This window comes from Carassius gibelio, chromosome B19 (assembly GCF_023724105.1).
Source record: "Carassius gibelio isolate Cgi1373 ecotype wild population from Czech Republic chromosome B19, carGib1.2-hapl.c, whole genome shotgun sequence".
Taxonomy (NCBI): domain Eukaryota; kingdom Metazoa; phylum Chordata; class Actinopteri; order Cypriniformes; family Cyprinidae; genus Carassius; species Carassius gibelio.
Genome location: NC_068414.1, coordinates 33,340,830 through 33,355,363, shown reverse-complemented (window position 1 = coordinate 33,355,363; position 14,534 = coordinate 33,340,830). Strand labels below are relative to the sequence as shown.

At 43.4% G+C, this 14,534-nt stretch overlaps 2 protein-coding genes across 2 annotated transcripts in view; both read right to left on the bottom strand.

Annotated features, from left to right (window-relative positions):
* The window catches only part of LOC127979732 (antigen peptide transporter 2-like), a 412,715-nt gene that overhangs the window by 30,810 nt on the left and 367,371 nt on the right, over positions 1 to 14,534 (bottom strand). The gene's annotated exons all lie outside the window — the stretch shown is intronic.
* Positions 11,628 to 14,534, bottom strand: part of LOC127979735 (HLA class I histocompatibility antigen, A alpha chain) — a 340,316-nt gene continuing 337,409 nt past the window's right edge. The window contains exons 3-8 of the mRNA XM_052585355.1: positions 13,652 to 13,930; positions 13,200 to 13,493; positions 12,955 to 13,053; positions 12,805 to 12,822; positions 12,517 to 12,570; positions 11,628 to 12,412 (exon numbers count right to left, since the gene is read on the bottom strand). Of these exons, the coding sequence (XP_052441315.1) occupies positions 12,521 to 12,570; positions 12,805 to 12,822; positions 12,955 to 13,053; positions 13,200 to 13,493; positions 13,652 to 13,930 (740 nt within the window). The 3' untranslated portion in view covers positions 11,628 to 12,412; positions 12,517 to 12,520. The remainder of the gene's footprint in view (positions 12,413 to 12,516; positions 12,571 to 12,804; positions 12,823 to 12,954; positions 13,054 to 13,199; positions 13,494 to 13,651; positions 13,931 to 14,534) is intronic.

Below are 14,534 nucleotides of genomic sequence, written 5' to 3'. Positions count from 1 at the left end.
ATGTGAGAGTAGCTGAGGGTAGCTTTTTTTTTTTTTTTTTTTTTTTTTGCAGGGTTTGGCGAGAGGACGAGACTCGTAGCGTCGGACGGTTAAGCCTCGCCTACCGTCAAATGGAAAGGTAAGTTGTGTGGCCAAGAGACTGTTACCGACGTTCGAAGGGAGCACACACATCGAACGGGTAAGCCTCGCCGACCGTAGGGTGGAAACGTAAAGCAAGTCTGTCCAGGAGGCTCTCGCCAGCGTCCGAAGGGAGCACACACATCGAACGGGTAAGCCTCGCTGACCATAGAAAAGGAAAAGGTAAGGTTGTCTAACCGGGAGGCTCTCGCCGGCGTCCGAAGGGAGCACGCGAATAGAACGGGTAAGCCTCTCCGGATGGCGGACAGAAAAGGTAACGATAGGTGGCCAGGAGGCTCTTGCCAGCGTCCGGCGGGGACAAACTGGGTGAGCCTCGCAGGCCGTAGGATGGAAAAGGTAAGTTGCGTGGTCGTTAGGCTGTCGTCGGCGTTTAAGGGAGTTTGCTACTCCTGGCAAGAGACGGTTTAGCCTTGGTGACCATAGGAAGGAAGGAGAGTTTATTGTGTGTTTGGTACTTGCAGCATTGAACAGCTTGCTTGTAGGTTTGTAACCTGAACCACACAGTAGGGTCGTGGTTGGCTGGCCAGGAGGCTGTCGCCAGCGTCCGATGGGAGCACTCGCATCGGACGGGTAAGCCTCACTGGCCGAGGGTGGAAAAGGTCATGTTGTCTAGCCAGGAGGCTCGGACCGACGTCCGATAGGAGCTTAGCTCCAGGAATCGAACGGGTAAACCTCTCTGGCTGAAGGACGGAAAAGGTTGTCCGGCCGGGAGGCTCTTACCTTCGTCCGACAGGAGCTTAGCTCCCGGATAGAACGGTTAAGCCTCGCTGGCCAAAGGACGGAAAAGGTAAGGTTGTCTAGCCGGGAAGCTCTCGCCTACGTTCAATGGGAGCCTTGACTCCATGCGTTGGACAGGTAAACCTCTCCGTGCGTAAGACAGAAATGGAAAAGCAGGTAGCCGGGGGCTTTCACCTACATCCGAAGGGAGTGTGAGCTCCTGGCAACGAACGGGTAAGCCTTATTGGCCGCAGAATGGAAAAGGTGAGGTTGTCTGGCCGGGAGGCTCTCGTCGGCATCCGAAGGGAGCTCGTGCTCCTGTCATCGAAGAGAGAAGCCTCGCTGGTCATAGGATAGAAAAGGTTAGGTTGTTTGGCCGGGAGTGTGCGGCTGGAGTCGGCGGTATTAATAGAAATTTACTCGTCGGTATTCAGTAGGGATGTGTCGCTGAGGGTTTTTTTTTTTTTTTTTTTTTTTTTTTTTTAATTATGGCCGATGAGGGTTTGGTGGGCTTTCTTTATGTGAAACTGGTTTATTCTGATGTAGCTTTGGTATGCTTCTGAGGACCATCTTCCTAGAGTTTGGATCTGTTGGTTGGAGAGGCCTTTTTGTGCAGCTGAAGTTGCTGCCCCGATGCGAAATGAATGGGTGGAGAAATTGTTCGCTGGGATGCCTGATAATTGCAGGACGCATTTGAGGTGTTTTTGGAACCAGAAACGAGTGACTGGTTTTTTGGACTCGTCGGTGAATAGGGGTTCGTGTGGGGATTTTGCCTGGGAATTTCTAAGGTGTAAAAAGGCGAGGACGGATTGGAAAGGCTGGATTGGGGAGGGGAGATTGAAAATGTACAGTATTGTTCAAAATAATAGCAGTACAATGTGACTAACCAGAATAATCAAGGTTTTTCGTATATTTTTTTATTGCTACGTTGCAAACAAGTTACCAGTAGGTTCAGTAGATTCTCAGAAAACAAATGAGACCCAGCATTCATGATATGCACGCTCTTAAGGCTGTGCAATTGGGCAATTAGTTGAATTAGTTGAAAGGGGTGTGTTCAAAAAAATAGCAGTGTGGCATTAAATCACTGAGGTCATCAATTTTGTGAAGAAACAGGTGTGAATCAGGTGGCCCCTATTTAAGGATGAAGCCAACACTTGTTGAACATGCATTTGAAAGCTGAGGAAAATGGGTCGTTCAAGACATTGTTCAGAAGAACAGCGTACTTTGATTAAAAAGTTGATTAGAGAGGGGAAAACCTATAAAGAGGTGCAAAAAATGATAGGCTGTTCAGCTAAAATGATCTCCAATGCCTTAAAATGGAGAGCAAAACCAGAGAGACGTGGAAGAAAACGGAAGACAACCATCAAAATGGATAGAAGAATAACCAGAATGGCAAAGGCTCAGCCAATGATCACCTCCAGGATGATCAAAGACAGTCTGGAGTTACCTGTAAGTACTGTGACAGTTAGAAGACGTCTGTGTGAAGCTAATCTATTTTCAAGAATCCCCCGCAAAGTCCCTCTGTTAAAAAAAAGGCATGTGCAGAAGAGGTTACAATTTGCCAAAGAACACATCAACTGGCCTAAAGAGAAATGGAGGAACATTTTGTGGACTGATGAGAGTAAAATTGTTCTTTTTGGGTCCAAGGGCCACAGGCAGTTTGTGAGACGACCCCCAAACTCTGAATTCAAGCCACAGTACACAGTGAAGACAGTGAAGCATGGAGGTGCAAGCATCATGATATGGGCATGTTTCTCCTACTATGGTGTTGGGCCTATTTATCGCATACCAGGGATCATGGATCAGTTTGCATATGTTAAAATACTTGAAGAGGTCATGTTGCCCTATGCTGAAGAGGACATGCCCTTGAAATGGTTGTTTCAACAAGACAATGACCCAAAACACACTAGTAAACGGGCAAAGTCTTGGTTCCAAACCAACAAAATTAATGTTATGGAGTGGCCAGCCCAATCTCCAGACCTTAATCCAATTGAGAACTTGTGGGGTGATATCAAAAATGCTGTTTCTGAAGCAAAACCAAGAAATGTGAATGAATTGTGGAATGTTGTTAAAGAATCATGAGAGGTGCCACAAGTTGGTTGACTCCATGCCACACAGATGTCAAGCAGTTTTGAAAAACTGTGGTCATACAACTAAATATTAGTTTAGTGATTCACAGGATTGCTAAATCCCAGAAAAAAAAAATGTTTGTACAAAATAGTTTTGAGTTTGTACAGTCAAAGGTAGACACTGCTATTTTTTTGAACACACCCCTTTCAACTAATTGCCCAATTGCACAGCCTTAAGAGCATGCATATCATGAATGCTGGGTCTTGTTTGTTTTCTGACAATCTACTGAACCTACTGGTAACTTGTTTGCCACGTAGCAATAAAAAATATACTAAAAACCTTGATTATTCTGGTTAGTCACATTGTACTGCTATTATTTTGAACAATACTGTATATGAAATGGCCTTTGTTGGTTTGGTCTGTTTTGCTTTGTTTGATTAAATAAGCGATTGTTTCGTCATCTAGTATGGTTAGGTCTGACACGGTGGGGTTGATTTTAGGATTAAATTTGGAAGAGATCGTAAGCTCCGAGCACCTGAGAAAACCGAAAAAGGCAAGAATGAACATGGCGTCGAGCGTGCGGGCAATGCTGAGGGGTTGGTAGTTTGTGCGGAGGGTGTGGATACATTTTGTGAGGATATCTAGCGTTATGGGTTTTCTGGTATCTGGATGGGTGGGCTGGGATCGCTGGATCCCTTTGATTAGGAGGGAGGTTTGTGAATTATTTATTTCGGGTGAAGGAGCGCCGGTCATTAGTTTGTGAAAAAACTGGACTCCGCTCAGGTAGTTTTTTATAGATCCGACTTGGAGACCCTTGGTGCCGTTGAGGAACGAAATGAAAGAGGTGATGGAGAGTAGAGAAAAATCTGGGAAAGGGATGTTATAGGTGAGGTGAAATGACTTAAAGCACCTCCATGCAGTCACGTATGACTGGAGGGTTCTGGGAGAGACTGCTTGGAGAATAGAGTCCAGTGATGCTTCAAGGAGTGGTTTTAGAGGGTGAGTTACAGAAATATTAATTCTGAATAGTGAGGAACCGGAGTGGGGAATTGGTCCGCCTCTGGAGCCAGCGTCCTGAATTTCTGAAACAGAAAACGAGACAGGGAGTCAGCGATTTGGTTTTCTGTACCTGGGACGTGCTTTGCGCTAATTATGAATTGGTCGCATGCTGCGATCCATATGAGACGTCTAAGGAGAGGCATGAGGGCGGGGGAGTGAGAACGGCCTTTGTTTATGCACTGAACTACGGCTTCGTTGTCGCAGTGCACTAAAATGCTTTTAGTTGTCCATTCATTGCCCCACAGGAAGGCTGCTACTACGAGGGGATAGAGCTCGAAAAGAGCTGAGGACTGGGTCGAGTCCTGCATCTGGGGGGGCCATGTGGACGCGAACCAACGGCCTTGGTAGAAACCTCCGAAACCAATTGAGGGAGCTGCGTCTGTAAACAGCTGCAAGTCGATGGGAGACGAGATTAAATTGTTATAAAAAAAAGAAAGAGCGTTCCATTGTCTAAGGAACAGGATCCATAATTTAAGTTCGTCGCGGCATGCATGGGTTAGGGGGATGAGGTCCTCGAGCGCGTGAACTGATGATGCGAGTGTTAGAAGGTGCGCGATGAATGGGCGTCCTTGTGGAATTATGCGCATGGCGAAATTTAAATGCCCGAGCAGGGAAAGAAGTTCGCGTTTAGAACAACAAGGGCTGTCGAGGAGGGTGGATGAGACGAGAATTATTCTATCAATCTTTTCCTTTGGCAGGGAGAGCTGAAATTTAGCTGAGTCGAGGTAGATGCCGAGGAACTCTATGGTTGTGGCAGGACCCATGGTTTTTTCCTGAGCGATGGGAATCCCGAGCTCGGAAAAGACTTTTTGGACGGTGAGGATATGGGCGGCTGGGATTGCCTTGGGCGATGAAATGACCAGGAAGTCATCTAAGAGATGGATAATATGTGGGATTGCGTAATTGTTGGAAAGGATCCAGCAAACGGCTTCTGATAGCATATCGAAAATTTTGGGGCTGCTTTTGCATCCGAAGGTTAACCGGACGGCGAAATAGTATTTCTCGAGCCATCGTATCCCGAACAGGTGCCAAAAATCCGTAGGGATGGGCATCACTTTGAAAGCAGAAGTGATGTCTATTTTTGCTAACCAGGCTCCTCGGCCCGCGATTTTAATCAGTTCGACTGCCTGATCTATGTCTTGGTATTTGAGTGAAAATTCGTCGAGGGGTATCAAACTATTAATGCTCGGGACTGTGGAATTATGCGGAGATGACAGGTCTACTATTAGGCGTTTCTTACCAGAAAATTTTCTCGTAGCCACTCCGATTGGGCTGACTCTGAACGTTTTGAAGGGGGGGGGGTATTGAAGGGCCCGATCATGAAGCCTGACTCAACTTCTTTTTTGATGAGGTTAGCTACTATATCGGGCTCTGCGAGGGCGGATTGGAGATTACGGCAGACAGTGTTTTGGGTAAGCTCGCAAACGACGCCCGGGTTAAAACCGTGTTTGAGGCCAGACAGGAGATAATTAGTAAATTCTTTGTCGGGATGGTGTGCTAGTTCAATGGTCATGCGAAAAATATTCACAGGAGTCGATAGGTAATTTTTAGGTTTTTTATTTACGGCTTTATGCACGGGGCAAACTATGCGTGCATGAGCACCGCCACAGAACTTGCAGGAGTGTAGATAGCGGCAATGCTGTCTGATGCATTTCCCGTTGTTGAAGGCGATGCATAGCTGTGTGCTTTCTTCTCCTGGTTGGGCTAGGCGTGAGTTTGCTGAGGTAACTGATTTTGGGACATAGCTGGTGGATTTTGCCGGGGGAGTAAGAGAGTGTTGGGTTGCGTCCGGGTTTATTTGTGGGCAGGTTGTGGTGGAGTGAGCCACGGACCTGCAGATTGCGCACGAAATGCTCCTACAGCCTAGGAATACGCGACTGTGCAAGTCGGAGTCGATCGCTCCCCAGTAAGGGCACTGGTTCCACTGAGCTATTCGGATGGCACATTTAGCGGAAAAAAGCTTGTGGTAAGTGTAGAAGTGCCCCCCTCCGTAGGGCAACGCGAGTTCGGCTATTATTGACAAATAATCGTTTAGTTCGCGTCGCCTGTGGGGGAAGGCTGAACAGATTATCTCGGTGTAGCGGTTGAATGCGATGGTGAATTCGGAGAAGGAGAGTAGTCGAGATGAAAGGGGATTTGGATTTTTTAGCGTGACTGAGAAGTCCCCGCAGTCTATTTGGCGGTTTGAATCGGATGTGGGCAGGAGAGAAAGGAGAGACGAGAGATCTACATCCGCACCTGCTAATATCTGTGCCCGAATGCTGTGGGTCACTTGGGGAGGTTCGAGGGCGACAGCGTTTGATGGGATGGGCATTGGTGTAGCAGTGAAGAGTGAATGGAGGGATTTCGCTTGGAGGAGGGTGGTGGCGACAACTGGGGGCAGAGCTGTGTTTGGCAGCGATTGCGGCCAAGCGCTTGCTTGAGCCGCGGGCCCGGAGTTTGAGGCCGCGGGTTGCGGGGCTGGGTTGGGCGGCCAGTATGGCCAGGCAGTTGCTTGGGCCGCGGGCCCGAAGCTGGGATGGGCTAGAGTCGGGGCTGTGTAAGGCGGCCAGTTCGGCATGAGCGGCGGGCTCGGAGCTCGGCAGAGCGGGAGGCGGGGCATTGTGTGACAGCCAGTTCGACCAAGCGCTAGTTTGGACCGCGGGCCCGAAGCTGGAGGAAGCGGCGCTGTATGTGGCGAACTGTTCGGCCAAGCGCTTGCCTGAGCTGCGGTGTTGGTATTGAAAGTTCCGTATGGAGGGGCTGCGATGGGTGGAGGAGGCGGCCAGGAGCCTCCTTGGGCTTCGGCGCCCTGTGCTGTTGGAATTGGAGCCGCGGAAGGAGGCTGAGCTCCGGGCGACATAGCGAGCGCCCTTGCGGTTGGAACCGGGGCGCGGCCCAGGCTTGCTGAAGGCCTCTTGTTACGGCTTGATAGCCGCTGCGAGCTAGGCCTAGCAGCGGAGGATGGTGGAGTGCTTTGAGGCGAATTTTGAGGTACTCCTTTCTTTTGTCGTTTCTTTGGTACAGGGGTTGACTGGGGAGAAATGTTATTATTTAGATTTTTTGTATACAAGTCGTAAAGTTCGGATTTGTTTAACTTGCTTGATGGTGTGATGTCGTTTTTGGACAGGGCCTGCCTCAGACTCGACACCGTCCATTTGTCGATTGGCGGAATCGTATGCCTGGCCGAGCGGTAGGAGGACGCGGGGGAGTCAGCCGCGGTTCTCGCCGGAGGCGGCGAAGGTAGGCCTAGGCGTCTTGGGAGGCGAGTAGCTGCTCGCGCCGTACCGCGCCCGCGGGTTGGAGCCTGGGGCTCGATTTGGTTGCCACGCCGGGAAGGGGTGGCCTTGGAGCCGGCTGGCTGCAGTGATGGGGCTGGGGAAGAGCTGGATGAGTCTTCTGACGAGGAATCTCGGTTTTGGGACATTGTGCATGCGGACCAAAATGCTGATAAACCGTCAATGGATAGAGGTAAGTCAGCGATATTTATACTGTGGGATTGATTACTTGATTGTGGTCCACCTGTGATGATTAGGCTAAGTAGCTGACGCGCTCCTCCCGAATCTTCATAGATAATTACATGTAATTCAGATGCCTATCTTGGCCAGGTCTCCCTTGCAAAAGAGATTTTTAATCTCAATGGACTTCTCCTGGTTAAATAGAGGATAAATAAAATAAAATAAAAAATTGTATTTTTTATTAGTAATTTAATGCACAATTAATACACTATAAAATATGTGAAAATTAAACCATTTAAATGCATATAAATTAATTTTATATTCTGGCATTTATTTCTACTGTTGATTTCTGGCCTTTTTCACATTTTTGATCACTGCATGCCTCATCCATGAATAATGTTGGAGAGCAAGCATTTACCAGTTTTGAGAAGCTGAATGAGCAATAAAGCTAAAGTGAGCCCCTTTATTAAAATACCTGGAAGTGAGGAATAATACAAAAATTGTCATATTCACCCAGTGTTACTTGATCTAAGTCACAATTTGCAATCTCAATTACAGTTAAGTAGAAATTAATTGTACTCAGTTGTGTTTAAGGCACTAAAATAGTATTTTACATAAAATAATTACGATTTCTGTGCCACCCCAGACTGGTTGCTGGCCCTTCCCTGGCCACCCCTATAAAAACATCCTGGCTTCGCCACTGGTCTTCACAGACATTTTCAACATCTGACTTAGTCGGGCTGTTGTTCCCACATGTTTCAAAACTACTACCATCATTCCTGTCCCGAAGAAGCAATCTCCATCCTGCTTCAATGACTACCATCTTGTTGCACTTATCCCCATCCTCATGAAGTGCTTTGAACGGCTATTCATGCATCACATCAAGTCTGCCTTGCCCCCCTCCCTGGACCCCTTCCAGTCTGCATATCGGTCCAACAGGTCGACTGATGATGCCATCTCCATTGCCATCCACTCAGCACTCACACATATAGACAAAAAAAAGACTCATACGTCAGAATGCTGTTCATAGACTTCAGTTCAGCATTCAACACTATCATACCTCAATAGCTCATTCACAAACTGATCCAGCTGGGGCTCAACACTTCGCTGTGCAACTGGCTGTTGGACTTTCTTACTGGAAGACCTCAGGCAGTACAGGTCGGCAGCAACACATCCAGCACCATCACACTGAACACTGGGGCCCCCCAAGGATGTGTGCTGAGCCCCCTCCTCTTCACTCTGCTGACCCATGACTGCACACCATCACACAACTCCAACCTCTTCGTTAAGTTTGCGGATGACATGACTGTGGTGGGTCTCATTAGCAACAGAGATGAGACAAACTACAGGAGTGAGGTGAACCACCTGTTTCTCTGATCAGCATGTTTCTCTGATCATCAATGGTGCAACTGTGGAGAGAGTGAGCGGCACCAAGTTTCTGGGCGTGCACATCACAGAGGACCTCTCCTGGACTGAAAACACCGCAGCACAGTCCAAGAAATCACAACAGCATCTCTACTTCCTCCGCAAACTGAGGAGAGCCAGAGCACCGGCCCCCATCATGTACACCTTCTACAGAGGCACCATCGAGAGCATCCTGACGAGCTGCATCACTGTGTGGTATGGCACCTGCAATTCGTCCTGCCGGAAGTCTCTGCAACGGATATTGAGAGCAGCTGAGAAGATCATTGGTGTCTCTCTCCCCTCCCTCCCTCCAGCACAGTTACGGAACCCGTCTCACTTGCAAAGCCCTCTACGTTGCAGGTGATCCCACCCTGCCATCACACAGCTTCTTCAATCAGCTGCCATCAGGTAGGAGACTGCGGAGTCTCCAGGCCAGGACCAGCAGACTGAAGGACACTGGAAGCTGAACTCGCTCCCGAACTTGCCCCCCTCCCCTCTTCTACCCCAGGTACCACTGAACTATGAACCCCCCCCCCCCCCATCCCACATCCCCCAGTTCTTTACACCCCCCCCCCCCCCCCCCCCAATAACATGCAATGACATGCACCAGTCACTTTGTGCAGCATTGGTCTGCTCACTACCTAAGTCAGCATGGAACTAATGTCATTCTACTGCTTCATTAGTCATTTAGCCATTTGTCACTTTAATCAGACTGTATAAGCTTTTTTTGCACTAAAAAGTGCAAAAGAGTAACACAATTTAGATTCTCTGTATGTATGTACTGTACATGTGGAAGAATTGACAATAAAGCAGACTTGACTTGACTTGGCTTATGAACATAACATTGAAATACACTGAAATACTTTATCCACGGTGTTTCTGGTGTCTTTGAGCACAGAGCGGAGTGATTATTAAATGCTTGGAGCAGAGGGAATTTGTTGTTAAAATACTCCGTCATTTTTTGTCATACAGATAAAAGTAATCAATCTTTCAAATCCGTATACGTTTATTTGTGTGCACTCTGAATAACAACGAAAAGCAGTGCTTCTTTAAAATAATTAAAGCAAACTAGATGCAGTTTCTGCCGTCTGGGTCATGTGAACTTGAGCGTGACCCAGGTTAGCATGGATTATTTACATGAAATTTAATGTGTGTGCAATGCACATTGTGCATTGTTTAAGATGGCTTTCAGTTAATTAATATATATATATATATATATATATATATATATATATATGTATATATATATATATATATATATATATATATATATATATGTGACATTTTTATTTCACTAAAGTTGGCATGCTGTGATGTGTAGCCTGTATTTTTTTTTCTACTGAAACTGACAGATTCCAGCCAAAAAATATACCACCCGGGAATGGACGTGAACGGTATTCATTCTTCCGGGATAGAACGGGGCCGGATTTCCCCCCCCCCCCGTTTTTTTTGTGGGATTGGGACGGGACAGGATTTTTTTTTTTTTTTGCGGGAGTTCGACAGGACAGATAAAAAAAAACACTCCTGTGTAACCCTCTACTCCTCAGCCCTCATGGCTCTTGCACCGGATCTGGGGCGTGCTTCTCCATTCCTTCGCCCCTCTCCCGTTCGAGCGGCGAACTGTTGCGAATGTATTTAAGATAATGTGAGTTCATATACGGCTACTTATATCAGTAGTTATGCTACACACAAACAATTATTTCCTGTAAATTTAATTATGTTTTACAGCTTGCAGTTGCTACTTATTCATCTCTAATTTCAGAGCAACTTGTGTACTTTGGTCTCAACACCTTTAACCTTATAATTTATTATTCTCAGATTATGTGTAGTTAAGTCATATCTGGCCTAAATTATAAGGATACTTATAACTTTGTCAGAAGACTTCTGTTTGGTATTTTCTTATTCAATGATTTAAAATACCATGAATCAAAGCCTTGGCTTGGCTTAATTCTTTGAGTATACTGATGTTATCAGTATTTGAGGCAGCAATCAACTCATCAGTTTTAAAAAAATTTTTTTTATATACTTTTTTAAATTATTGTTATTACTTTAATCAACAGTCAGGTACCACAGGTACCAATAAGCCAGAGTTAGCCCAATAGGCAAATTTTCATCTTTTGTGCCATGCCTGATTTTGAAATTATAATAATTTATCACAAATAGCAATGGCAATTGTTAATAGAGTTAATAAAACATGTCTTAATACAATAATGAAAGGAGAAAAAGCAAATTTAAACATGCATCAAAAACAGTATAATACTTGGATATAGATAGTAGTATCCACAAAAAAACTAAAGATGTGTGATTTAGGCCCACCTTACATACACAAAACTCTAGACATCATTAAAATTCTTAAAAGCTCAGTAATCATGGAACAACATGGGAATTATGAATGTACAATGTTTAGTTAAAGCCACTTAAAACAAAAATTTTGATCAGAAATTTTGTAAACAAAGAATGTGCCATATTGTCAAATATTACTGAAGGCTTTCAGTTGATAGGTAGAATTGAGTCTAACAGGTTGTGTATCAAATCACATTTGCTTTATTTGATGACTAGAGAAAAAATGCTGATGGAACATTCTTGTTTCAGAGTGAGCAGAAATGTTTAGTGGAGATTAATAAAAATACTAAGAATTTAACAATTGCAATTTACTGATTACAGCCAAATAAATTTACATAACTTGCTATATATTCATTAAATTATTGATATACAGTCACATCTGTAATTCTGATGAAATATGGGTCTGCTGTTTTGAGTATCAAGAAAGAGTATCAAGAAAGACAGACATTCACCACTTGCCCCCTTTTGAGAAGTTTATTTATTTTTATTGAATCAAAATAACATGACAATGTTTTGAAGGCAATCAATATACAGAACATACTTGTAACTTAATTTAGATTTAGTAACCTCAAATAAAGGAAGATATCCATAGGTTACTGTATTCTACAGATGTTCATGTAAATGTATTTTATCACATAACAAGAAATTAATATCATTCTGTACTACAGATTATAATCTAATGAAAATGTAAAAACAAAAAAGAAGAAAATATACAAGCAGAAAAAGCCCAATCCCATACAATGAATAAAATATGAAGCCTACATATTGTTTATTTAATTTTGTTGATGGAATAACCCAATCTAGACCATTTTAAAGAAAATGTAAAGTTGTTGTATGATTTGCAGTAGATAAACAGATAGTTTTCCATGACTTAGCATTCCCTAATGTATTACATATTATATTTCCCACATAAATTGTCTCTCTAGAAACATTACATACATATAGATACTGATCTTAATAGAAATGCATACCGATCAACATGTCATCTTAAAATGAACAAGTTTTATGAACAAGTTCATACAATTAATGAAAAACTAAAGTTGTTTTTTATTTATTTTTTTTTGTTTGTTTTACTTTGTACATATAATTAATGTAGAACCATAATATAGATCAATCTTATCACTGATATTTATGATCCTGTGTGTAAGAGAAAGTGTGTGTGTGTGTGTGTGTGTGCGTGTTTGGACAGCAGGATGAAAAACAACTTTTTAACTTCATTTCTCGCATTTGATCTCCTAAAATTCCTGAAACATATTACAATTTATTCATTTCACATGAATGAAACAGTTGCACTACTGAATAATAATTTAATGACAAATAAATCCAGTAATAATAATTATACGCTTACATCTTTATGCTTTTGGGTCTGAATGAGCAGAGTTATTCGAACCATCATCAGAGGCTAGAACAGAAAACACAAATGACAACAATTATAATCATCATGACTAAATAGCTATATGACCCAATTATAACATCTATTATTCATTAGTTCTATTAAAAGAAAAATATCATAGAACTACACATATTTTCAAATTGTAGAAATATAAAGAAATATGTTAATATTAACTATGTCGTGCGCATTGGCAGAGCCCATCTGCTATTAATAAATATTAAACAAAGATTATTAAAGACTCACCATTGACAGGTTTGAAGCCTGAAAAACAGAAGAAGAAAAAAAACAGAGAAGTGAAATATTAGTTGATAAATTTAACTTATCAGAGCAGCACACAAATGTGTAAAACATACAATAAAGTCAATAGTGGTGATAATCATGTCTCTGCCTCACCTTTCTTCTTCTGATAGACCTTATACCCAGCAACACCAATGACAATCAACAGAAGAACAGCAGCAATAACACCAACAATGATGCCGATGGGAACAGGGGCTAAAGAATGTAATCAAATGGAAATATTTGGTTATTAAGGAGTATGACAGTACAGTACTGTCTAATCAGATACTAACAATAGCAAATGGTTTCCGTTAACATTTTTTTGAGTTTCATGGTCTAGTTATCAAGCCATTCACACTCACCATAGTTCGTTCTGATCTTGTCCTGTGTCAGAATGCTCCTGATGGTTCTGCTCTTGTGTTCCACCACACATTCATACACATTCATCTTCCACTCTTCAGGTTTAACATTGAGGGTGCTGGTCTTCTGGAAGGTTCCATCCTCATTGATAATAAGTTCACCGAGATCCACATCCTCATCGTGATCTTGTTTGTTTTTCTGCCAGGAGATTGTTACTTCTTTGGGATAAAAACCAGTAGCATGACACGAGACTGAAGACGTGGGATCCTTCTGCAGCAGAGACACCTGAGGAGAGACTGAAGAGAGAGAGAGAGAGAGAGAGAGAGAGAATACTGACTGATAAAAACACTACAGAAGGTGAATAGAGATATCTAATTAATTTCTGTATCTAAATCAAACGAGTGGTAAGACATCTACCAAAAGACTGTTACTGATATTCAGATGACTGCTGTACCTTTTCTTTCAATGGTGCTCTTTCCATACTGCAGGTACTTCTTTAGCCACTCAATGCATTCTTGAGTTCTGTATTGTTTCTTTGCTTCAAGAAGAGCTTTGTTATTGTTCACTTTTACTAGAGTGATGTGTGCCTCTGGCATAGTGGAGATATATCTCAGGTTCTTCAGATCAAGAGAAAGGAAGCTCTCTCCATCATATCCAAAATCATCAAAACCATCCACATCTCCAGTCTCCTCATCCCAAGAACAGCCATACATTTGCTGAACTATATGTGTACCTGAGAGGAAAAAAGGGGAAGAGAGCAGGAAAGGCACGAAAAGAACATGAATAATTGAATTAAGAAACTAAACAGAAAAATGTCAGTTAAGCTCATACAGATACTGCAGTGGTCTCAATAAAAAGAAATTGACAGCACTGTTATCATGATAAAATTTGACATATAATGTAAAGCATGTGCTTTTCTCACAGATGTGCTGCAGGTTTAGTTTTATCACAGTCACTTATGATCGATTAACAGCTGCAAAGTGTAGAGACTGTAGTGTGAGAGAAACATGTTGAGTATCAGAGTAAAGAAGAGCTTCACATGACAAACGTCTGCTTGAATAAATGATGAAGATGATGATGAGAATCAGTAAAGCCCTTCAACATTTCTTAAAGAAACTGGAGTTCAGTCATAATGAATGAAGAGTGTGTTTTATGTCACAGTTGTGTTCCTGCAGCGTTATATAGCATGTTAATGTAAAGGTCAGAGGTCAGCGAGTCTCAGTGTGTTTGTGTTCAGTCTCTCAGATGTGATCAGGTCTAGATGAGGACTGATGAAAGACGTCACACACTTCCCATCATCCTCCACTGAGCGGCTCACACATCTCTACAGCTTCAGA